Raw genomic sequence first — 26,098 nt, forward strand, 5'->3', positions numbered from 1 at the left:
GATATATATGCTTCGCTTCCCCTATACCCAGTTTACCGCACCCCTGCCCCCCAAATCACCACCCTGCTGGCATCGATGCGGTCCTCGTAACATGACTGACCAAACTTTGTGGGCCAGGAGAAAATGTTTGCGAGTACCCATGGGCTATAGTTAGAAGTGCCGGCTCTTTGCTATGAAGGAGCCTGGGAGCAGCAGTGTTTGTCATGTATTTCATTTACGCTACACCAGTCTGACAAGATTAGGACATGTGTGTGGATGGAAGTGTATCCTGCAGGGAATCTCATCCGAAGCTTTGCAGCTCGACTTTCTTCATTACAAGGGAAGAAGATCCGAAAAGTATTTTGTCTGCGCTCTTCCAACGTCGTGATGTTTCCACAGTCTGGTGCCAGAAAGAAAGAACCAGGGCTTTAAGTGGAATGAAAAAACTTGGGGCTCTCTCAGAGGGGCGTGGCCGATGTAATTAAGGGCGTTGCTTAAAAATACACAAGCTAAAAATCTGTGTTTAGCATAGTGTGCCGCCCAACTGGTATTTTTTTTGTTTTTGTCACTGCATCCAGATATATAATACAGCAAATAACATTACACCTACAAGAAGTTAGGGTTATTGACTTTGCCAGTGGTTGTTAGTTGTGTAAAATAATCAAGCAGCAACTATGGCTTCGTAGTATATCATATTGAAAATGCTCCAGTTTTGAAATGATGAGACTGTGAAAGAACTATAACGAGTCTCTTTGAAGTTGCATCAAAGGCAGTGATAAGTGTGGTACTGCTGCAGAGTTGAGATTTTATTTCCACCCTGATGGTAAAAATGGAGAGCCCGATAGGGACCCGTCTCAGCACCTGCTTTTGAGAACTTCTAGTGCCGAGCACCGGCAGGACCCGGCCTATTAAAACCCTGGAAATAACACAAATAACATGAAACCTCCCGCCCAAACTATCGCTGCCCTCCATATCAACAAGGAACTGATAACTAAGCAAGGAGTCTGAAAAGATGAACTGGAAAACAAGGACAAGCATGGCCTGACTTGTTAAAGAGGTGTAACTACCAGCATCTTGGTCTTGAACATTTTGTGAACCTAAAAAAATGCAAGAATTTGCACAAGTGTTTTGACCTTAATTAAATGCTGTAGTTGGGACTCAGGTGACGGGTTTACTCGACTAGTTTACTTTGTTAGTAACATTTGCATTTGGAAAACAGTATTGAACGATCCTCGTCAAATTTCTGGGGCATTTTTCTAAAATGCGCAGGGTTTTTACAAAACAGCTGATTGCGCAGTTTTTTTGCAAATCTAGAAATTCGGGAAGGTCTGGTTAAAGAGTAATACGGAGTGGGCAAAATTACGCCGATTCCGTGGGCGGAACAAAACATTCCACCCACCCCTGGTTTTGGAGTGAGGTGGGCTCACGCAGCTTGTTATGTACATGGACGGGCGCCGCAGCCTTTTTAAATAACGTCCGTCGTTGCCTTAATACCGACATAACCTTCTGTTATTTGAACTGCGAAATGTGGGTCTTGTCATTTCAGTACCACAGAAATCAATGCCCCGTGGCATCAGATTGCTACTAATGTGCTGTATTCGAAGAAAGCTTTCGCCCGGTTTCATTTCAGTAAAGTGTCAGGCCAGAATGACTCGCCTGCTTGTGAAGGGGACTCGAGTGCATCGACTTCTCAGAAGCTGACATGTTGCGCTGAGTCATGCTGAGTCACGGGAGTCCCCAGCGCAGATAAATGCAGCCAGACCGCATCTTCAGGTTACAAGGGCAACATTAGCCAGAGCTCCTCTGAAAGGGTCAAAACAATGCTCGGTAAAGAATACATTATACGATTCTGGCTTTAAAAAAACGATTTTGTTTAACTTTCAACATTAGAATAAGCGTTGTCTTCTGTCGGTCCATTATAAGTACATAATGCACTCTAATAACGTGCTTGGGTCTTCTGCATCTGTATTGCACGAATGCAATGCTGGGGGTGGGGGGGGGGGGGCGGAGCGGGGGGTGGTTGACCCAAACTTCAAATAGTCTACGAGTGGTGCAAATTTGCACTGGAATTCCAGAATTACGCTGATGCAAATTTTAAACATTTGCACTGCTGCCCAGTGCCCATTTGTACCAGCTAATCCTACGTGACTGAAGTGCGGACGCTGGTGGTCATTGTACTGCCCGCTCTCAAGCACCAAAATTAATGTGGATTAATTTACTGTGGCTATTGTGTAAACTGTGAAAGCCATGACTTGTTGAAATCTCAAAGTGCTTTTTCCCATGAGTTCCCAGGGCACATTTTTTGGGGGGGATTGGTAGCTCTTTGTCTACAGACTTTGGGATCCCCTGGCCCTTCCTTTTGGTCTTACTTCATGCAGCTGGTCTGACTGGCAGAATTGAGAGGGGGTTTATAACTTGTGCGCCAATCCACTGAACATCCCCTGTTCTGATGTTGACCCAAGAATTACTTCTTGGTCGAAACATTGTCAACACTGTGGGCGATTTTGGTCTCTATATTGTGTGACCTTGATATTCCCTCCTCGTTATTCGGAAACCTCACTGGAAAAACAAATACCAATTACGGTTCGTGTTGTGTTATGTTAAAGGATTTATAAAGCGCCTGGTTACTCCAAGGAGCGTCCCATCGCTAGAGATGTAGCTCCCTATCGGTTGTCAGGAAAAGCCAGGTTCATCTGAGGGGCCAAACAGTTCTACTTTCTTTGTCTAAATAGCCAGGTCTTGAGATTTGTGCGGAAACTCACTTATGATTGTTCGAGTCTCAGGTCCAATGGTATTGAATTCCAGAGTTTGACTGCCAGGAGTCCCAAAGACTCTAGTAAACTTCATTCCGTATGCTTCCTAACATTCTGGTCTGACAATCTATTGAGAATTTGGGCATGAAGATGCATTATTTGCACTGATACCGAAGGATAGGCGACTTGTGCATTGATTTGGTACTTTGGACTAAAAGTGTATTACCGTATTCACATTTGGCGGTATCACTGCATGCACATTTTATAGTGGGGGAACTACATATGTGCCACCAGGGGTCTGCTGTGGCGTAAACGCCTCATGTGAGATATTCTTCTGTCCACAGTAACTATCCTGTTCACGGGTAAGTGGGTTAGGATTAATGTAGGCATGGGCAAAAAATTATCCAATAAGATCTGGATCAATAGAGGCCTTTTGCATTGGGGCACCTAATCACACCCCGCTTTTAATTTGTTGATCACAGACACGGGCAAATGCTTATTGACGTAACAAGATGCCTTTTTTTTTTTTAGCACACAGAAGGTTTCAAAAAGAGATGGTTCACCCTGGATGACAGAAGGCTCATGTATTTCAAAGATCCTCTGGTAAGGCTCTCAGATGTGTGTTTTAGTAGTCAAGTATATCCATACTTAGTGACTGCATACTTTGGGCCTCACTTAGATTTTGGGTGGAACTTAAAATACTCCAGTTTCTGGAGGACACTTTAAATTTGGAGTAGAATCCATTGCTTGAATTTTCTCCACAGAAAAATCCCCACGATGGAGAAAATTCCAGAAATTGTGGGATTTCCAGTCGTTTCCAAACTTTAAATAAGATCCGCTGACCTTGGGCACTGAGGATTCTGGTTTTAACCCTGTTTTTTGCACTTGACCAACAAATCATGTGGTTCTAAGCAAATCACTTTATCTCCCCATGTCTCTGTCTGTAAATGTCTGTGTTGTAATTACCTAGGAACCATCTCTACCGTGTGTTGTCTAGAATTGTCCCAATTTTATGTTCCCATCTCCATATAAAGCATCTGGATTTCGGTAATCCGGCCTCTTCCAGAACTGTCTGTCCATGTTATTCTGTGTAAAGATGATATTGATACAATAAAAATGTTGTATTTGGAATACTCTATATTGTTTGGAGGTCGGTCCGTACTGTATTTAATTCCCCAAATAAAATGGCCTCGGTGGAACGGGGCACACCTGCTGCTGGCCCGCAGTAAAGACAGAGAGGAGTACGTTTGCAAACCATGGCGGCTTGTTAGCATATTAGTAAAGTTGAACACTCCCATTGTAGGAAGGTGGAATCTGACTAATGGTTGCCCCCAACTTTTTTCCTGGTATTTGAGTGGTTTTTGACTAGTCTGGCTAGGATCCTGCTATCCAGGACCCCAGCCTATCTGCTTTCTCCTTAAAACTGATGTGAGTACCCTAGGTACAAACTCAATTGGATGCCGAGGGTGCCCTGACAGTCCCTTGTAGATGGTACCCTAGGTACCCAGGGCATGGGTCCCTCAGTAGGCCTACCAGGGCTGCAGCCCTTATTGTGCCACCCTGGGACAGCCATACAAACTGACACCACCAGACCACTACTGTAGTCTGGGTAAGGTGGTTCTAGTACCCTATATCCCACCCCATTACAACACATATACTCTCATAGGTCACCCCTATAGCAGGCCTTGCTAATCCTACAAGGCAGGGTGCAGAGGTATGTGTGAGGGGGACCCCTACCTGAGTAGGGCCTCTCTGCAACCTTCGTAAAATCATTGCTGGGTTGTTTGTAGTGTAGCCATACCATATACTCTTAACCGCTTTATAAGTCTATCGCGATAGCATGATAACTTGAGAATGGCTACACAGAACCTTATCGTGTTTGGTGTCAAACATGTAGGAATCCTACCCCCAGTCCAGCCATGGGCATGAGGGCACGATTCCCCCCTGCTAGAGGGGCGATATGGGAAAAGCGGCAGAATTTAGACACCAATTTAAAAGTGCACACGTAGCACAAAATGGCTACTACCCGCCACCCACACGACTCTGGCTGGCTGTTGCTGGGCAAAATCCCAGCCTCGCCAGCTGGACAATAGGGCTCCTGTGGCAGGGAGGTGCTAGCATCTCCCCAGACAGGATATGTGGATTGGAACTGGGTGGGTGCACCATATGTTGCCTTTCAGAGTTGCACGTAGGCAGCTACAGCGCCTACATTCTGCATACACCGCCTGGAACCGGTTCAGGGGCATCCTGCCCATCGCCCAGGCGGGAAACACACAAAGGGGAGAGGGTGTAGCCACCCTTTCCCGCCTCACCTCTCATTGGTGGACACTACTCTGGACACTCCCCTAATCTTGGGGATAAAGGTGAATAACGTGGCCCCAGAGCCTCAGATTAATCTTGGACTTCACAGACTTGACCTTCGACAAGCTGTTGCCCAGCTGACTGAAGAAATCTCCCTTGGGGTAAAGGAGTTCCCCCCCTGCTTGGCAGGCACCTGGAACACTGCAAGTGACCCGGTTGGAACTTCGCTGCTCCTACGAACTTCGTCGACTTCCAGCAACCTCGAGGTGGGTTTCCTAAGCATCCCAGAGGCCAGTGAGTGTGCACAGCAAACCTGAGCACCGTGGACCGCGTGGGTGCCGAGATTCTCAATACCCCAGGACACCGGCCACCTCTTGCATAGCACACGACCCTGACCAGTGGGGAAGTTGTGCTTTGGCCCATTTTTGAGCCAACCACCAAGCAGCATTTGTGCCAAAGATCAGCGCCCTAGCCCCCTCCGGGGGCCCGTGGGCTCCCTTTTACGCACTCCATTTTGCTGCCTTCCGCGGTGGGCCCGAGCGGAGGACAATCTCGACATTTAAGAGTTCCCCTGGTTGCTCCAGGCCTGCTCTACAGTCTCTCCAAAGGAGACCTCTTACAGACCTCGTGGGTCTGCACCAGTAGCTGATTTGTTCATCTTGCGTGGGTTGCGGTTGCCAAGGCTTAGTGGATCCAATCCGGACACTAACACCGCAGCGACCCTCATCCGATGTGGGACAGTCGTCCTCCCGGAGCCCGTGGCTGCAGATCCAAGCTACACCTCTTTCCACTTGAAGCATCCGACATTGAAGGGCTCTTTCCTTTGAGCTCCCTGGTCACTGTGCCGTGACACAGACTCAGTCCCCTCTTCTTTCAGGTTCTTCTCTGCAAGATCTACAACTTCAATCTTCACGGCATCATCAACGCTTTTGGCTAGCAGCAGTTTTGTACATTTTCCCATTGAAAATCAGCCCGCGACCCGACATCGAAAACGACCTATGCACCCGGCTTCCCTGGGGCAGGTAACAGTGGTACCTCGGTACTCTCGTGGTAGTGGGCTCCTCAAAAGCTTAACTCTAAAGTTTTAACTTTGTACTCTTGCTAGAAGTGACTTTAATCTGTTTAAATCAAACTGCGACATTCTCCATAGGCTTTAATCGAGATCCCGATAGCAGCTATTTCCACTGCACGCGCCTCCCGTGGGTCCCCTTCCTCATAACCTGGGGTGGATTCTTAAGGGGCCCGCAATCCTAAATGCCCTAGGCATTGTCTGTAGAATTGTCCTGGTTCTTATACCACTTTTTTAATATATGGTTTGGTCCCCCCCCTGGGGCCCTATGATTCCAGTGCTATTTATTGTATCTATCAATGCTTGTTTGAATTGTAACTTTGCCTCAGCCTCATAAAGAGACTTGTGGGATTCTGTTTAGAATAAATACATATATTTTATATATATACCTGTGTGGACTACTCTTTCATTTGGTCATTCAAGAGGTTATCTATGGTAAAACAATAAGCTTAACACTCCTTCAAGACTTAGCCAGAAGGCTGCTCCCCACAGCTACCACTAGGATAGCTTTCTTTAAAGGTTGTCTTAAACCTATCATCAGTAAGAGTCTAATTGGACTGGTGCAAGGTGTCCCCTATAACTAGGAGACAGCATATGCCAGGCCAACTTCTCACACCCATCAAATCAATTGGAAATAAATCAAAATTTACCTGAATACTGCATACATGAATATAGTCTAATTTGTACAATTAGTCATGTGAATTTTCAGTAATCAACCCCTCCCCTGTGGGGGTAATTCCCCCGCGGTGCTGGGGGGGGGGGCGGGGGGAGCCGCGGCGCTGCTGTGGTCGTGACGAGCACAGCTCGTCAAACTCACAGTGGAGCTGTGCTCATGACGAGCTGAGCTCACCACGACCCAACCCACTCATTAATTAGTGGAATTAATCGCGCGTGGGCGGGCAGCGGCCGTTATGACGAGCTCAGCTCGTCATGAGCACAGCTCCACTGTGACTCATGACGAGCTCAGCTCGTCATGAGCACACAACGGATTAAAGGCAACATATGGAAATCAAGGCAAAGTCTTGTTTACATAAAAGAAACTCCCTAATGCTAAGCCAAGGTTGTGAGCAGGTCGGGAGATTTCCGAAGCAGCAGGTGTCTACAATATCTCATCGAAAGAAGAACCAAGTAAAAGTCCCAATGAGAATGGTGAGGAATGAATTTACAATCGAAAGTATCTCTATGAGCATGAAAATAAGGAGCATTGGTCTCAAGAGAAGGGGACAAACATCTGCATGCAAAGATGGACATGGGCAAGTGATCTCACTAACAAATGAGTTCACTCTTAAAACTTAAGTTCTATACAAATGAAACATTGTTCAGGTTTCCACCGGGCAAGAACCACTCAAAACTCTGTGTTCTCTTCATACTTGGTGTCTGCCTTCTTCTCTCATTGTGACCTTCACACTTTCTCAAAAAGGCGTATTCACCTCCTCAGATTCTCATCCTAGGCAGGTGCTGAAGTCACTATCCAAACACACTAATTGCTACTCTGCGACCTTCAAAATATAAGCTAACAAAGAATCTCATTACTAAATGAGCACACAGTGTCTCTAGGTATGAAACCGAAACTGTTATGGGCAGAAATGCAACATTTATTTAAACATAAAGGAAGACACCTAGTGCCAGATGTACGACCCATTTTTGCGGCCGCAAACGGGAGATCCTCCCGTTTGCGACCGCACAAAAGGGTAATGGCATGTAGAAATGCTATTTTAGCATTTGCGACTCCCGCTATTAGGAAGGGGCGTCCCTTCCTGATAGCGAGTCACCATGCCATGTACAATTGTTTTGCAACCACATTTGGGTCCGCAAAACACTTGCAGTTTACTACCTAGTTCAAGTAGGTGGTAAACCACTCGCAAACGGGAAGGAGTTCCCAGGGGACCCCTTCCCCTTAGTGAGTATGTGAGAAAATATTTTTAAGAGCAGGGGGTGGTCCCAGGGACCACTGCCAGCCCTTAAAAAAATGAAACTGAAAAGTTCCATTTGTCTTTTTAAATGCATCCCGTTTTCCTTTCAATGAGGTCACAAATTGTGACAGCCTCATTAATTAGGCATGCGATTTGCGACCCCATTGGGAATCGCAAACAGTGTCTGATACCAGTGGCGGTGCGTCCATTGGGGGCGTTGGGGCGTCGCCCCCCCCGTAGCTGCGTCGCCCCCCCCGTAGCTCCCGCCCGTAGCTCCCGCGGCGTTTCTAAACTTAAGTACACTTAAGTTCAAAGACGCAGAGAGAACCAACTGACAATCATGTCAGTCAGCATGACGTTGGACCACCCACCCCCTTCAGAGTCTGAAGGGGGTGGGCGGTCCGGCGTCATGTTGACTGACATGATTGTCAGACCAGGGGCAACAGGCAGCGCAGCAGCACAAGTGCGCATGAGTGGGGATGGTGAGCGAATTTTCACCCGTGCCCAGTCATGCGCACTTGTGTTTGCACTGGCTTGCGCATGCCCATTAGGAGCCCCTCGGTCTCCTAAAGGGCAGGCAGCGGGCGTAGCGTAAGCTGTTCCGTCAGCCAATCCTGGCGCTGCTGGCAGCACCAGGATTGGCTGAGAGGGGTTGGCAGGCCCCTCCAGTGCCGTTCGTGAAAGGCGCGCAGTCCAGGGGAGCAGAGGTCTGAGAGGTGGCGTGCCGTGGACCCGGGACCGGCTGTGAGGTAGGTTTTTCGTTTAATATTTCATAGCCCCCCCCCCGTGCGCGACTCCCCCCCCCCCCCCCCCCCGGGGGGCCGCGACTGGAGCTAGATTATCTGTTGTGATTTGCTGTACACGTCTTGTTCAACGTGGCAGGCAGTGCTTTTTTTTTTTTAGCTCGTTTGCATGTGTTTGTGTTTCAGAGTTATGGGGGAGAGGGGGTGCCTGCGTCATCCCAACACCCGCTACAATGCGGCGTGATTACCACTGTCTGCTTGAAGTTGACGGCCCAAGAATGAATGGCATTTGTAAGGGCCTTTATTACTATGCTAGTACGTTAACAGTATGCAGGCTTAAAGTACCACGAGCACTAGCACATGATTGCATGGCATGCTAAGATGCCTGCGTGCCCGGTCTGTAAGGATGGGGGTCCCACTCAAAGCACACAGTCCTGTTGAGAAATACTGTTACTATCCTCAAGAGGTAAATTTCCAATCTGTTTTGAAATGGTTAGTGGAGTCGCAGGTGCGACGTGAAAAGGTGAAGTGGCTGTCTATTCGGACTGCAAGCAACATGTGCAGATCTCGGTATGTCAGAGCCACACCAGTTTCAGGGGTTGCACTTTTCAAGCTGCCCGTGCCTATGAAAAACCTCATGTTGCCGAATTTGTGTTTTACATGCATATATCAGAAACTGCATGCACACAGTTGGGTTGAGGTAGTTCAGACAGTGGTCACATGCAGCCCCTGACTTGATTATTCTGGAAACTCACTGATTTATTGTATTTTACACACATTGCGTGAAAGCTGCATCTTGACTCAATTAAAGATGAGATTGAAAATGGTGAATATGGGAAATAATGTAAGCAGACACTTAGTACATGCCAGTGCTCATGTGTAAGGGATGGTTGCTGTCCCCTTGATCTAACATAATGCAAAGTTCGGCTTTCGCCATGTTTCTTAGTGCAGTCACTTCGCTTTAAAAAATGAAGCCCATCTCGGTCTCACTGTAACCATTTCAGAAATTAAACATAGCTTCTTGGAGTAGTAATATGGCACTTTTTTGTAGCTTTAATTTAAATACAATCAGGTTTACCCATCTATATGCAATGCTGAAGGGTTATGTCCTTTGTAATTAAATTAGCAGACTTCTGCTGTGTGCTGTATTTTTGCTCTGCATAATGAATAGTACCAGCTCTGAGAGTTTGGCACTGTGCATTGTCCTTACCTTGATATGTAGCGCATTGAATTAGCTTATTGAAGTCTTGCACAGAGATCCACTACTAACCTGTCTGAGGCTAGGTCTTTAGTCAAAGTTCTAACAAAAACAGTTGAGACTTGCTTTGGACAATGAAACTTGTTCTCTCTCTCTGTTTCATGTTATGGTAAATGGCAGTGTTAACCAGAGGAGACGTAAGCCATGCAAGCCATGTCTGAGTTTTGTTTTATGTAATGAGCGGTCACAAATGACGTGGATTTTCCCTTAACAGGCCATTGAACATCTCTGAGCCTCATTGACCAAACTTATCACACCATGTAAATCATGCAAAATTAAGAAGGGCTGCTTTTCCCTGTAGCATTATATGTGCGCATATTGTCAGGTAAAGACTATATCTGTAGACGCAGTTTTAGAAGGGTTTGTGTTATTGTTTGTGTTTAAGGTTTTTAATGTATTCCGACTACAGTGAGATGTTCTGTTAGTAAGATGCCTAGGGTCTGACAGTGGGAAGCATTATCTGAGTGTCGAGGCTGAGACCTCAGGATGCAGGCAATAAGAAAGGCTTGAGAGCGGCCTGTGCTGTGTGCCACACATTATATTTTCGCCGGTGCAATGCTCATTGGTTTGTTGTGTGGAGTGCTGTTTGTGTGTTGTGATGCACAATGTTGTCTCCCAATAACAGTTTGCTATGTTTGCCAAACAAAGCAGTGTAATGTCCAAAAGACTATCAAACCCTGCCCAACTCAAACCATGCGCAGCCTTTTGTTTCGTTTATTCAATTAGGGTACAACATTTTTCGCGCCACACCACTTTCAAAATCCACCAGCCGCCACTGTCTGATACACTATTATACATTCCAATTTGCGGGTTGCAAATGCGAAGCAATTTGCGAGTCGCAAATTGGTTGGTCGTACATCTGGCCCCTAGACCTTACTTATGTGAGTGTCAAATTGCACATATGCTAACTAAAGTTAATTAAAATATCTTTAGTCTGCTACACCTAAATATAAAACATGAAAATAATATGTGATTTAATGAAGAAATCATGTGTAAATAATGTAAGCGGCGCCTATGTGGGTTCCTCCAGTCCTCCTCTCGGTGAATTGCGGTGCCACACTGTGCATCCTAACATTGAAAATGTCAGGCATCATTTCAGATCTCAGGTTTTTCAAGATATTGCTGGTGTTTTGGGTTGAAGATATCATGTTGCTACTGGATGTACATAGAGTTCTTTGTAAAGATTGCTTCAATGCCTTTCTGCAGACAGAATCCTTGCATTGGGCTGATGTTAGGCCACCCTCTTTTTCCACCCTGGGGATGGAATAAAGGCTAGTCAAGGGTGGAACATATATTCATTATGTAGAGGTGGAACATACATTCATTGTGTTTCTGGCCTTCTGCCACTCTACATTCTGTGCTGTTTAGCTCCTCAGCCTGCCTAAAATGCCCAGCATCATGCATTTCACCACCAGCAGTGGCTTCAAGACCAGTGCAAAGATTCTTGGGGCTGAATGCAAAAATGCATTTTTTGCTTGTTTGCCTCCTCAAACGAGAAAACAAGTTGTATTTGCAACTCCCAGCTACATTTGGGCACACTAAACTGTCCTCTGCTGATCACTTCTCTGTCTGGGGCAAAAGCAGTGACGTAGCTAGCCCATGTGCCGCCCGTGGCAGTATCTGTGTTTGCCACTGGCGGCGGCATCTAAGAGCGGGGGCGATTCCCGCTACGACTGCAGGTAAGAGTGGGGAGGGTCAGCGGGTGCTGGTGATTCCTGGAACGGCCACAGGTAAGGGGGTAGGAAGCCGCCACCCCCAAGACTCATGCTGCCCATCCCCCCCCCTTGCTACGCCACTGAGCAATCAAAATTCAACTTGGAATCATATTTTACCACCAGAAGTATTGTTTGGCCACCTTGCGGCAGAATGCTTTGGAGTCATTCCATTTGTCCACTTGTGTTACAGGTTGGATGATGCTCTTTAGTTCTCTTTTCATTGACCGGTCATGGACAGTACAGACACTCACAGGAATAAGAACCCAGGCGTGCTTTCGGCACACATAACCCCTCTTCCTTCATTGTAGGACGCGTTTGCCAGAGGTGAAGTTTTTGTTGGGAGCAAAGAAAACAGTTACAAGGTATTGAAGGGACTTCCTCAGTCGACACAGGGACATCATTGGCAGTATGGAATCACTATTGTGACGCCCGTCAGAAAATTTCTCTTCACCTGCGAGACTGAAAGCGAACAATTGGAATGGATCACTGCTTTCCAGACGGTCATCAGCAGACCCATGATGCCCCAGGAGTATGCAGGTACATATGAGATCTTATAACAGCCCACAGATGCGTATGTCTAGATCCGTGCTTGTATGTACTTTCTTAATAGTGATATACAAATTCACAACTAAGGGGCTAATTATGATGTAGGTGGCACCAACACCGACGGTGTGTAGGTCTCACCGACATCTGAAGCAGCGGTCAGATCGCCACATTACAGTGCGGTCGGTCCAAAATCATCTGTGAGGGAGCGACCGCTGGAGTTCTGACCGGCTCAAGGAGCCCGTTGGCCCTGCGGTCAGAATGTAATCCCTACAATGAGGGCGGTGCCTGCTCAGGCATCGCGTAGGGATTACACTGACCCTTTCCGACGGCCTGTCAGTGGCGGTCCACACGCCATTCAAAAGCTGTCGGAAACAGATTTTTGGGGGCCCTAGCAGGGCCCCGTTCTGCCATGGCCTCCACTATAAGGCCAGGGTGGCACCACAGGTGCCCCTACAAACATCCATGCCCCATGTGGCAGGCGCCATGAGGCGCCTGTCACAGGGTACATGGATGTTTAAAAACATAGGGGCTTGTGCTGCGGCCCTTTTCCGGGCTGCAGCAAAAGCCTCAATGCGAAAAGACATGTTTCCGACCACCTCCATGGCGGTCAGATCCTAATTAAACAGTTGGGACTGCCGACTATCTGACGGCCAGTCCCTTTACTGCAACAATGCCGGTTGGACGCGCATCCCACCAGCATCGCAATTAGGGCCTATGAGTTTCTCAGAATAGGGAGCATTGCGGGGGAACTTTCCTGCACTTGGGCCTTTGTTCTGATTTGCATGTTGTGGTACTAATACAACACCAGGCAAATACAGATATGGGTGTGCTATTGTCACCCTATTATGAGTTCCACAGATCAGAAAGGAAGATAATGAGGTAAAACCACTCGGTTTACCCTGTGTGGAGCTATAGAACCCAGAATCTTGCAATGTTGCCTCACACACATTTCTCCAAGGATTACACAGGGGGGTTAGTGCAGGGAAACACAGAACATCAGGGAGCTATATTCTGGCGCAAGGTTTAGGATTACCGGGGTACTCCTAATGAGGCCCTTGGGTTGTGCAAACGTATGGACTAGAGTTTAATAGGATTTATTCAGAAATGGAATTCGAGGAGAATTTTTGTTTATGCTTTCAGTTACAGACATTTTTAGCGCATGAAATGAGCCTTAGAAGCAGTGGTGAGCTGTGGAAAGGAATCGCAATGATTTCATTAAAAGAAGAATAAAAAATGGTGGCCAAGTAATGTCTGCAGTCTAACTATACAAAAGGAATTAGAGAAATCCGAAAGGTATTTCACTGCCATCAAAATGTGTTGATTTGACTAAGTGATAGCTGTATAAAAAAAGTCTGTAACCTAAAGTTGGTCATCCTGGACTGGGGTCCTAGTGGGGCTGTGACAATGCTACCTGTCCCCTGTGTTCCAAGATGTCATTTACCCCAGGTTGTGTGAGCTAGAGTAGATGTTAGTTTCAGAGTATTTCAGAGTTTCTCTTGTTAATAAATACATGATGGCACTAAGATGTCTGACTTTGTCTTTTCCAGTGATATGACCCAGGAGGAGATTTCACTGCTTCTGTGTGAACTGATGCAGAACGTTCATGTCCCCTTACCACATCAGCGCTCAAGCTAGACTCACTGTCAAGGATATTAGATGTGCTGCAAAGTATGCGTCAGCTAAATATATATATATATTTTTTAATGAGTTTTATATAGCGATGGCTAGACCCGAAGGTATCAGAGCACTTTACATAAGGAAACAGCGAGTTGCAAGTTACAAAATTTCACATAAATTACAAAATGATTACAAAGTCAAGGCAGGAGTTACTAGCGAATAAAAAAGTCAAGACCTAAAAAAAAACAAGAGAGGTGGAGGTTCAAAGGGGGGAGACAGTAGCGCGGAAAAACGACGAGACATATGTCCAAAGTCCGGCTGGGTAGGTGACGGCCATAGCGGTGCGCCAGTGCCAATCTTCCCTATAGCTGTCGGTACAGCTCCACCGGGAATCGGCTATGTGGTTAGGGTTCCGCCGGATTTAGAATGATCATGAGGTGACCGAAAGTCTAGAGTCCAGAAAAGGGAGTGTGGAGATGAAGAGGATGGCATGATTGGAAAGGGTATGAAGCTTGGCTGCCATCTTACAGTAGTTTCACTCCTGCATGTAGCTCCTCTACTATACGGCGGGCGCCAAATCAGGGTCAGGCATGTCTCGACTTGGGCGCCATGTTGAAGTCAGGCAGGGCATATCTAGATATCCGCGCTGTTACAGGCAAAGAACTTGCTGTTAAGTTGCTAAGCACTCGGCAGTAAAGCTTCCTGGGATCCGGCCAGGACAGCCATCTTAAGGTCAGGCCGACAGAATGTGTGGGCCCGAGGTTGTAGGACAATCCACTGTTGCCCCATGCAATTCTTTTGGAGAGGGTGAGGCTGTAGCACGACAAGTGGGAAAACAGTCCCATTGATTAGACTATTTTGCAGTGGAGACCCTGATGTAAGCTCCAAAATGTCGCTCCGGGCGCCATTTTAGGGTCAGGCAATGCCCTTGCCTAAAGGTTCTCTGTAGTTCAAGTGCTGTGTTTACACCATTTGGGTACATAGTTTATTTCACACACAGGCCCAGTCCAGAGGCACATGTGTACCACATCAACCCCAGGCAATTTAAGATGCTGCATTTTTGTAGGGCACCAGAGCCATGGATTATCCTATTTTTTTGCCACTTAGGCATCAGTTGTATCTTTGAATGAACCAAGGTGAGGGATAATCGGAATGGATGGTGGTGTAGGCAGGGAATGTCTGGGAGAAGAAAGATTTCAGGAGTGTTGTGCATCAGTGCAGTCGCATCCTTGGAGGCAGTCATGTAGAAGGGTCTCAAAACATGTCTGGAGTTAGTACAGGGGGGGAAATCATTTAAAAAGGGTAGTACACCTTGACCACAGGATGAGAAAAATCAAAAGCAGAGAAGAAACTTCCTGTTAATCTTGGACACTGTAGGCATTTTTGGTGTATGCCTAAGAAAAATATGCCATTTTAATGAAGTACACATTTTAAATTCAGTGTAAACCCCATGAAGAGCTCCTTTAATTAGGGTTCTCTAAGCAGCCAGTGCAAAGATCAATGAATTGTAGCAGTGCCAGTTATTATAATACAACATTCAAATTAAAGGAAAAGACAACTGCTCTTATATGCACCACTTACCTAGTTCTACAGAAAATCTCCCAATGCAACTTTGTATGACCAAAGCACCAATATGTGCTGATGCTTGCAAAGGGAAGCCCCAGCTGACATTACCTGACACCACTAGCCCAGTTGGTAACCTGACCTCAAAATTGCAGGGTGGGCATAGAAGCCAGTGCTGAGTAGGCGATGCAAATAAAAATAAAAAATAAATATATTTTTTTTGGGGGGGGGGGGAGGGGCCAGCACGTTATGATTCCACTTCTTGAGTCTACTTTTTGTTACAATACAGCTTACGATTTGTTTTTTTATTTCATTCTTTAGTAAGATTCTGTACTAGTGAGGCGAAGATTGCCTTCTGAACCTATTCATTGGAGAGCCTATCCAAATTAAAAATAAGTCCTACTGTTGATATACACCAAACATAACATCCAAACGAATTAGTTGATTTATTATTATTTGTGTGGGCACTTTAGACATGATGTCTTGCATTGTGTTTCACCATACAAGTGCTCATGGAACAGTTTAGGAAAAAGACTACTAAATATTAGATGGTCAAGAACCAGAATTAGATTAAACTATTCTGTGGCAGCAAAACAATTGGAATGAACGAAGCCTAAATGAACGTTAGATGCAAACACAAATGAAGACATAAACACAATGCATATCGGGAGCCAATGGTTGCAAGAGTAAGTCATGGTTTGAACTTTTTTCTGATACAGGTAGTAGGTACACAATGTGAAAACCTATTTCTTCTTAAGGAAAACTGAATTCCTAGAGCCAATGTCCTAAGTTAAAGGTTCTTTCTACTTGTTGTAGTTCTCAGTATTACACATGCCAATTGCAAGCGGTGTTTTCTAAATTATTCTGCATTTTTATGACCACCACAGGTTTGGGTTGTGATGTCTTCATAGATAGAACCTCTTCTACCCCTTTCCAAAGACCCTCACCCCGAGGATGACCCCAGCCTGAAGCATGCAGGGACACAATACGAGATGTTCGCAGTCAGTTGCTCCCCGATGTTCAACACATTGAGAACAGCATGGGAAATCAAGGCTTCCTGAAGTTTCATAGTCTATACACCATAACATTCTCTTTTTTGGATGTGCATAGTTTGTTTACTGTTCAAGCTTATCTTAATAAGCATCTCTTTGAAGATTTGACATGTACTAAGGGCTGACGCACATGTAGAACACCCAACACCCTCCCAGATTCCCCGCCCTTAAACAAGATTTCAAACTAGCCAATTTCTTAGATTCTCCCAGTTCCCTGGCATGGTTGTGAGCACGTCTTACAAATATACAGGTTGATGTACTGCCGTGCCTACACTGTCTCTATTCCTTAGCAATTTGCCTCTCCCAGATTAGACGGCTCTGGCTGTTACAAAATGTTCTTGGCAAGTCACATCTTGATTTCTTTTCTGTTTTTACTATGTGTGTTTGAGTAAGTAGACTTTGTGATGCGTTCATGCACCTAAAAAAACTAATATAATTTCTTTTTCGTTTCAGTGGAAGCTCATTTCAAACATAAACCGTAAGGGGTCTCATTACATCACATCAACAAAGGAAAATCTCTTTACCACAAAACGTGGTTTTGTTTCCAACATGTCAACAAGAAAAAAACTTAAATCTGTGAGATTGCTTTGGACAAAGAATGGACCTGAAGAATTGGGCAAAGGTTCTGAAATCTGAACTTCAAGTGAAACCAACTTGAGGGTTCAGCACTTTTCCCAAGACTCTTCTCATTTCAGGAGCACTAAAGATGTCCATTGAAAGCATCTTAATATCAAACTTTGTGACTGTCTCGCTACACTCTTCAGGATGTTTTTGGCCCCGCGGAGACTGAGTATATGTCCAGTGCGGTTGCTCTTTTCCTGGTGTTGTGTTCAGTCTCAAGCCACCTTGGGCCCGTGCTGTCATCAAATGGCACACTCTGCACAAGGACCTTCGGCCCCACCTTTGACTGCCTCCAGTAAGATAAGATTACATTGCTAAGTTAAGATCTTTCTCTTACTTAATTTTCTTATTTTATGGCCATGGCATCATTCCAAAACCTAAGAGCCTTTTTTATTCCAAGGATTGTGCAAGTTCATAAAACCCAGAAATACCCAATTGTTTACCTGCAAGAGTCAGTAGAAAACCAAATTCACACGAAAAGAGGCGAACAATAAAGGGAGGGTTCTGTGCATGAACTTTTTAAAATCTTTGCAACTTTTAGGAGTCCTTCCTGCTCGCTTTATTTCACCTCGGAGACTTCCTAGTACCTCTTGTAGATGGCTAAAGACACAGAGCAAAGGCACAAGCCACCCACAACAAAGTTTCAAGATATTGGATGTAATATGATTACAATCACATACCACTATTTCATGAATGGTACCAGACTTAGACCTTACAAAAATACGGATTCTATATATAATAACAGGATAAATCTATATATGACACAGTTATGTCTGCAATGCAAAGGTCAGATTTCATGTTATTATCACAGTAGAGTTTATCTGAGGTAAAAAAGCACTTCTTAGTGCTTAAAGCACTGCCTTGCCTCCTGAGTCAAGGCCCCACAGCACACTCAAGAATGATGATAAATAGCATAGTACTCTCACATTTACCAGCAGAAAAGGGCTCCACTAGATGTATTGTGCATGTGTCAGGCGGGGGCCGATACAGCCCGGCCGCATACATACACAATGCATATCTGGCGTGCTGCACCAGCACCACAATGTGCAGCATGTCAGATAATGGAGCTTCAGGGCTCGCCACGCCCTCTTGCCCAATCAGAAGTTGGAATACAGAAAAAAAGCTCTATTTGGCATCTTCAACCCTATTCCAGCTTCTGATTGGGTGGAAGCTCGTGGGTGTGCCCCTGGTTGCTGCAGACAGACGGGAGTTGGAAATAGTGGGCCTGCTCAGGTATGTTTTTGTGTTTAAAAGTATGAGTGTGTGCTGGGGAGTGCATGTGAATGTATGTCTTTCTATGTGTGAGGGCCTGCAACTGTGTCTCTATGCATGTGTGCTTGTGTGCGATGTGAATGTCTGGTCCGGGGTTGGAAAGCTAGGCCCGAAGCAGAGTGCTGGATAGTGCTCATGGGCCTCACCACTATACTATTCCACCAGCCGCCACTGGAATGGAGCCATTTAGTCTGGCACAGCTATGTTTAGCCCAGTCACAACACATCATTGGCACCTGAAGACTCTCTGCACAAGAATCCACCTATTAATACTGTGACTGTCCACATAGCAATGTATAGATTTTATTTTCATGTACATTGTTTTGGGAAAAGTGAGATTTAGCACCTGTCCTGGGACTTAAACGTGAATGAAGAAGTGGCCCTAGAGACAACCAGGTAAAGTGTTCATTTCTTCACCGAATCCAGTCTTTGCAAATTTCAAGTGCTACAAAGTGAGATGTTTCCTGTGTTCCCTAACCCCAATATGTCTTTGTTCCGCTGCTACCCTTTTTAACTGTTGGCTCTTGCTCTTCAGAGAAGGTTTCAGCCAGATGTTGTGGTATTCACATCACAACAAAAATATAACTAGGCCACATTATATGACGTAAAGTACTCCCTGTGAGCTTTCCAGCATCAGTAATTTCCATCTGAGCCTGGTGGGTGTACTTGTACAGGGAACACCGTGGGGGCGTTGGTGGCCATTAAGCAGGGAATCCTGTTTTGTTGGGTACATCCTCTACCTCACATGGAGATGTAAAATTCCCTACTGGACGGTACGAAGGATTCAAGCATGATTTGAGTCAACGTAGACATTTTTTCTAACAGTTTTGTCGCAAGTAACAGATGAGGGACTTTGTGTTCTTCATGCAACACAGTGTAAAAAAAAGCAAAGTGGCCAATGAAGCTCTTTATAGTAACATACCTGTTAAGTTGTATTAGCGGCCAATACAAGTTGAGTGTCACAAAAACGCCAAGTGTTGTCGGCGACCACCAGGCATCAACCCTTTGTAATGGATCTAGCAGAGACACCCTGGAGATATCAGAGAGCTGACATTAAGCAAAGATTGGTGCACACTGTTTGCAATGAAGGAACTGTATAGGTGAAGGGGAGGCGTTTCGGCCTATCCTTCTAATATAATCCTAAATCTTATACTAAAAAACAGCATCTGAGCAGCTAGTCCTCTCAGAAAGCGAGCTTGTGTCCTGCTTGCGTGATTGATGGACACAAAATGGTGCTATATTAGATAAAGGGGCAGAAACCTGTTATTGTTATCAGTAATGTAAGCTCCCAAGATGAAGCCGGTCCAGCCTGTCCCTCAATCTCCATGAATACCTCAAGCTCTGATGCGTTTAGTCTAGTAGGCGGTCAATTATAGGATTTGTTTTCTGGTTGTGTCTGTGGATATCTCCAGAAAATGTTAAAAAACAAAAAATCAAAGAACGGTGGTTGGTAACTAAGAGGTAATACGAGCCATTGTTTAATCGATCTCTTAGGAAGGACTGTGACAGAGAGATGGAAGTAATGGTACTCGTGAGGGTTTATAGTAGGAAAGAAATAGGTAGGTTGCATGGGTGTGCTGTGCAATATCTTAGGCCACAATTTGTTTCAGGTTTTTTTGTTTTGTTTTTGAGAGGTTGGCCATTGGGTGTTGCACTGCGTATTCAATTATTGCACACACCCTGTCTCTTTAAGTAAGCAGCAGCTGTGTCTTCACCGGGGACTACAGGAGTAATAATAATCCACATTTGTAAAGCTCGAACACTCACCCGTAAGGGTCTATAGGCGCTGGGGGCCGTCGGGAAGATTAAGCAAGCTATTGCCCAGAGTCACATGGTGCTGGGCTAATCTGCCGCTGGGGATCGAACCGTGATCCCCAGATTCCGGAGTCAGTGGCCCTGGCCGCAGCGCCACACCTCATGGTGTGCTGAAGGAGAGAGGATCGAAGGAAGGCAGACTAGGTTATCAAGTAACATCAGCAGTGGAATTATATATTTTGTCTTATGGAATGGCCCCCTTTCTGCTAATTGGCTCTTATGATACTACTTGTGTGCAGTTTGACAACAGCATGATGCATGCTTTACGTCCAGCCCGTCCCCCAATCGCGGACTTGCTCACTCAACCTCAACTATACAGGTATCTCCAGATCAGTTTTATTCTGCTTTTAGCCTATGATTTATTTTTAATTAAACGTTATTGACTGCTGCAAAGGGTTTTGGCCCTCAATTGTGGGTCCAAGCTGAAGGCGAAGGTGCATATTGAGGGGAAGGGCATTTAACAGCAGTTAACATCCAACAGTCTGTGGGCAATAAACCTATTTGCACTCTTCCCGAATGGAGCATTCCACAGTAGTTAAGGACCACAATCTTACAAGGACAGACAGACAGACAAGAAAGTATAGGAGGAGGACGAGCAGTGATCTGAGGATTGTCGGTTATCATTATGAGTTCATTCAGATATCACTCCAACATCCCCACCATTGGAATATTTCTGAATCAAACCTCTGAGTTATTCCATTCAAGATCCTTACTCTGCATTAGAGCCTGCTGCTGGTCACACTTGTCGTTAAGGGCCTGCTCCCGGACAGGCTAAGATTTATACAAAATTGGAAAAGGCCCTTGTTCGCCGGCATAGCCAGAGCAGAGTGACCATAATGCTTTTCGAACTTCCCACCCACCGTGAAAAGAATGTTTTAAATTTAACAGGGAGAAATAGAAAGAAAATATTGGAATGTTGTAGCATAAGGCCTAATTCATCTGTTATTGGCCCTTTCTCACTTCATCGTCTTAACCTGTGTCCCAGTATCCCTGTGGTTCACCGAAAGAGACACAATGCTTTGAATCTTCTGGATGTATTCCTTTCACTCAATATATAGCATTATTTTGTCAGATTTCAGTATCTGGTTCCACATTTCTTCCAACTCCATAGGCTCTAGCTTTGGGCAGTGCTAAAAGAACTGGATTTCAGGCGGCTTTCAGTGTAGGGTACCAACAAAAGGGCCTTCTATGTCATTGGCTTCTAACCTATAAAATTGAACGAAGAAATAAAACACCTTTTTTAGATTGCATTGACCATTCTACAATACCATTGTAAGCCACCAGCAAAGAGGGCATCAACCATTACTTCACTATCAAAGGCCACAATTTGGACACAATCCCCGGTGCAAATAAACAGCTGGTAAATTTCGATAACAAGGGATGTGGGGGGGGGGGAGGATAGCACGTGTGTTTGAGCATGTACGAGTTACGCCATTTGTGGCAAGTTTTACCGGTATGTTTATAATTGGGGTGTTCAGTTACCACCCAAGTCAGATTCCTGGTTCAGACATCGAGTGTTTGCACCTGAGTCAGCAGTCGTGCCCCGTTCGGAATGAGGCATCTGGAATGGTCCTGCTAGATGCCTAATCTATACAAACCAACATTTTAAAACAGGGAAGTTGTAATTGTATTTATATAGCGCTTACCACCCCCAACGAGGCATCCAAGCGCTTTTCGGCGAGTAGTACGCTACTCCCGAACCCAAAAGGATTGGTGGTGGATTAGGTCAAAGTTGGAATTTTAAAATAAAAACGGAGGAATGTATTTTCCCCATTGACTTCTATTAAAGCAGAGGCAATTTAAATTGGGAGACAGCTAAAATAAAGCCATTTTTAGCTTTAAAAAATTGGGACTCTCCCGCCTGAATCAGGTTTATTGACATGTCTGCCAACCTGGCCGCTTTCGTCTTTCACGCTCATGCTGAACATTCCTAAAACCTCCCACTGCACCTCTGGCCTGGTTAGTCCATACCCCACTGCTCCGAGTGTAAACCTGAGGCAAAAACCCTCTCTTTCCTATGAAAGAGTTTGGAGCTTTGTAGACATGAAACATAAAAGTAGAATCTGTAGTGCAAAATTACAAACACCAAATTCAATTAATAATTTGTTGGAGAAAGGTAGTATAATCCGTTTAATATAAGTTAGATTTAAAACTAAAAACATGATGTAGCTTAGAATGTGTAGGAACATGAAGAGAGATTCCATCTTTCCGGTAATGACCGATTTTTGCCAAATAAATTAACATGTTGCCATAAATATCCCCTTTCTGCTATCACTGTTCATTTAGAAATACAGATGAGAAGAAGTAATATGAACACATATTTCAAAGTGTGGGGCACATGTCGCCCCACCCCCAGCCGCACTGCTGACATGCGCTACTTTTTTGCGCCTGTGTTCCAACTTTCTGCTAATAATCCATTTATTCAAATTTCATAAAGTTTCACTGTAGTGCCCAACCGGACCTCATACTGAAACACGACTAATGCAAGCTTCGTTCCAGGCAGTATTTATTAAAAACCCAATGCATTTCAGTCCAAAAGCCCTTCTTCAGGGGTAACTGCCTCGATGTTTAAAACCAGTTCCTCTTTCTCACATCTTCGAAAATTCATCTACACCCCCATTGATCATTAACAAGAAGTAATATGAAACATCAACACTCTGTAATTAGGAAGTTAGAGATAGGGTCCCATGTAATTTACTTGTACATTATTACTTTTGATCCCTGTACTTTGGTGGGTTGATGTATTGGTGCAGCTTCAGAGACACCACCCCACCCTCGAAATGTGATGTCACAGCTGTGGACTTGTTCCCATTGCACTAGAACGCCCTGCATTTTCACCCTTTTTTCAGTGACCTGGAGGTCCCCTCAATAGTTTCCAGCCCACTGTATTGGGTAATGCAGACAGTTGCAGTTCAACAGTAGTACCACTTGAGGCGCCATAAGTAGGGGAGGAACTTTTGTTTGAGTAAAAGCTAAGAAATCAGTGAATCATTTTCAGAAATTTGATTGACATATTATGTAATAAATGTATTAATACAGAAATGCCAAACAAGTTAATGCGATGAAACAGCAGTGGGAGCGAGATGTTTCAAATGTTGCTGACGATAGCAGGCAGTACTCTAGAATGCAGCCCCAGGTACAAAGAGGTGCATCCTTCAGTGAATGAATGCAATAACATCTCTGCAGTTATGTTATAAACGCAGTTTGTATATAGAAACTCACGTTTACACACACACACACATGCAGCCTGATGTACGTGAATCTGTGAAATTTACGAACCTTATTCTTAAATTTACGACCCTTGTTCTTAAATTATGTCTTTTGAACATAACCATTATCTTTTTTATCCCAAAGAGGCTTAACTTAGGTCTGTCTTAAGTAACAGTCCTTAGTGAGTGGAATCCATTAAAAAGACTCCTACAACTGTTTATGGAAATACAATTATGCATTTAATGAATACATGCAAAATACACCAGTTTAGGATTAGGAAGTGTATACTTTTTCAAATTAATTTTAGAAATGTTCTCTTCTCTCACATAAAAATATTCTCCAGCTATCAACAACATACCATATGAGAGTGACAAAAGGTTGTCATTGAAATTATGTAATTTGCACAAAACCCTCTAGGAAGGCAAAGCCACTGTGTAAGCTATGAGCATAGACATCACTGGTGAATCTTTGCCACCAAAAGCACACTTAACAGAGGCGAGGAACTTCAAACAAAACACCAGCGACTTGTTCGAAGAGCACAGTAAAGCTTAGCGGACGGGCTAGGGACAATCCAACATGGCTTCTTCCTCCCGACTCCACTGTAAGAGAAGGCAAGCTCTACACAGTGTACCATTTTGCTGGTGTGGATTTCAAGTACATGTTTGTGTTATATTGAGGAAAAGGCACTCCTGTTGTGCTCCGTTCAACAGTTTCTCTGCAAAACTGACAGGACTTGGGCCATGTTTTAGGATTTCTTGGCACCTTGAAGTCAACAGCACATCTTTGATGCACGTTGTAACCCAACTAGACACTAAAAATTGAGCTCTTGTGACCTCCTTTACAAACTTAGCCTGAATTGCATTTTTTACATGTTTTGCGCAGTAAAATTCTACTTGGGAAAACAAGAAAAAAAGAAAAAATGTACTAATATCTAAATTCCCCACCCCTGAACTTTAATAGTGTAAATAGCATGTTCAAATTTTTACCTAAGAATGATAACATGATAATTTAAATACCAAAAGCACTTAAGTGTGAGACTCATTTTTAAAATGAATGTTTGTAAGTGCAAATCCATACTGTTGGTTGTATCCATGTGTTATGTGGCTGTGAATTAAACTGTGGTACTAAATATCATATAAGCCAATAAATTATTATGTTTAATCAATGTTGTGGGTCTGTGTAGTGTTTCCAATAGTTTCTACAGCATAATTTCTTTTGAAGTTTGCTCTCTCGTACTGTCCTGATCTGGTGATACGGGCTGCCGACCAGATAGGTGGACTACGACAATGAACACATGAGTTCTTCACAATACGGTTGTTTTCAAAGTTGTGGTGTTTGTTACCGTAACCAGATGCTGCAAACAAAAATGGGGAGGGGAAACAGGTTTCATAATAATAACCGAGAGTAAGGGACTCCAGATCTCTCAGCACAGACTTCAATGTGAGAATGAGAGGCAGGATTAGAGCTCTCTGTGGAAAGAATGTTCTGTGCTAAGAGAAAAGACATGGGGCTTTGTTTAGAGGTAGAGTTGGACGGACGCGGGCCATCTGCCAAATGGTGGTGGATGCCATGCCCGCTGCATTAGGAGTGTGTTGATGTCAATGGTACTCTAAATAAGGCAGGCGGACTTCCACCTCTTTTCGGAGAATGTCCTGCTTCCCCATACTACAAATAAGTCCCATAGTTTTGCAGGTTCACTATGTAAAGAGTCATGTAGTATCACAAGAACTGCCACGTCATTATTGCAGTGTTAATCTTATAATTCGGCTAAATCAGTGAATGGACTTTAAGTTGACATTGTGTGGAAATATTGATGGAAATTTATTGTTTTTGTACCCAAACCTCACACTGCAGAGTGACAGCGTATACCCAAAAGGGAACCATTAATTTTGGATCCAATGTAGGACATAACTGTGCTCAAAACAAATAAACATTAGATAAGTAACCCATTTGTTGGCTATAAATTAATATGTAACTTTGGGACCGGTGTTCAACTTTTGTTGAGGATAACAAAGTTGGGTCCAATCACCTTTTCTCAATGTACATCAGTTCCATTATCTGCTCAAAACTGTGGACAGCTTTTAGGTGCTGTAAAGTGGGACCCCAATGTCCGAGAGGGAATCTAGAAGCTGTGCACATTCCCCCAAGACCGAGCCTGCCTGACCTGTGCCCTGCAGTGGGCACCAGCTGTTTAGGGTTACACAATATATCTGGAAAACAAAACAAAGTTAATGACTCTAAGCCCCAACAATACCCAGATGTGGTTACATCCTGCACAAGACAGCAATTGTAGCAATAATCTGAACAGGAGGCACCTGCACAGTGCTAAAAACACTCTAGTGCAGCACAATCGGCCCGGCTTGTTTATGGGCACCCTTGGTGAATAGGTCAAACGCCTTTTGTCGGAATGGAACAAATGCCCCATTTGGGTTTCACCATAAAATGGATTCTCAGAATCCAATTGGAACTGTTGTCCTGAAACTTTTGGTGAACAGAATCGTGACCCCCCTATACTTGGCCTGAGTACTACCTGCCTTGACTAGGTGCGGAACAGAAGCCACCTCGTGCTAATAGGGTCACACATTCATTTCCGGTATGGCCACTGTGACAATTGATGGCCCATTGAGACATGTTGCATCTCATTCTCATTGTAAAGCGCTGAGGTATTGTAA

At 44.6% G+C, this 26,098-nt stretch overlaps 2 protein-coding genes across 4 annotated transcripts in view; one reads left to right on the forward strand and one right to left on the reverse strand.

Annotated features, from left to right (window-relative positions):
- ADAP1 (ArfGAP with dual PH domains 1) overlaps positions 1–24,591 on the forward strand; it is a 453,319-nt gene extending 428,728 nt beyond the window's left edge. Inside the window, exons 9-11 of the mRNA XM_085629302.1 lie at positions 3,264–3,335; positions 12,040–12,268; positions 16,963–24,591. Of these exons, the coding sequence (XP_085485428.1) occupies positions 3,264–3,335; positions 12,040–12,268; positions 16,963–16,991 (330 nt within the window). The 3' untranslated portion in view covers positions 16,992–24,591. The remainder of the gene's footprint in view (positions 1–3,263; positions 3,336–12,039; positions 12,269–16,962) is intronic.
- The window catches only part of LOC146796635 (uncharacterized), a 238,682-nt gene that overhangs the window by 82,073 nt on the left and 130,511 nt on the right, over positions 1–26,098 (reverse strand). The gene's annotated exons all lie outside the window — the stretch shown is intronic.

This window comes from Triturus cristatus, chromosome 10 (assembly GCF_964204655.1).
Source record: "Triturus cristatus chromosome 10, aTriCri1.1, whole genome shotgun sequence".
Taxonomy (NCBI): domain Eukaryota; kingdom Metazoa; phylum Chordata; class Amphibia; order Caudata; family Salamandridae; genus Triturus; species Triturus cristatus.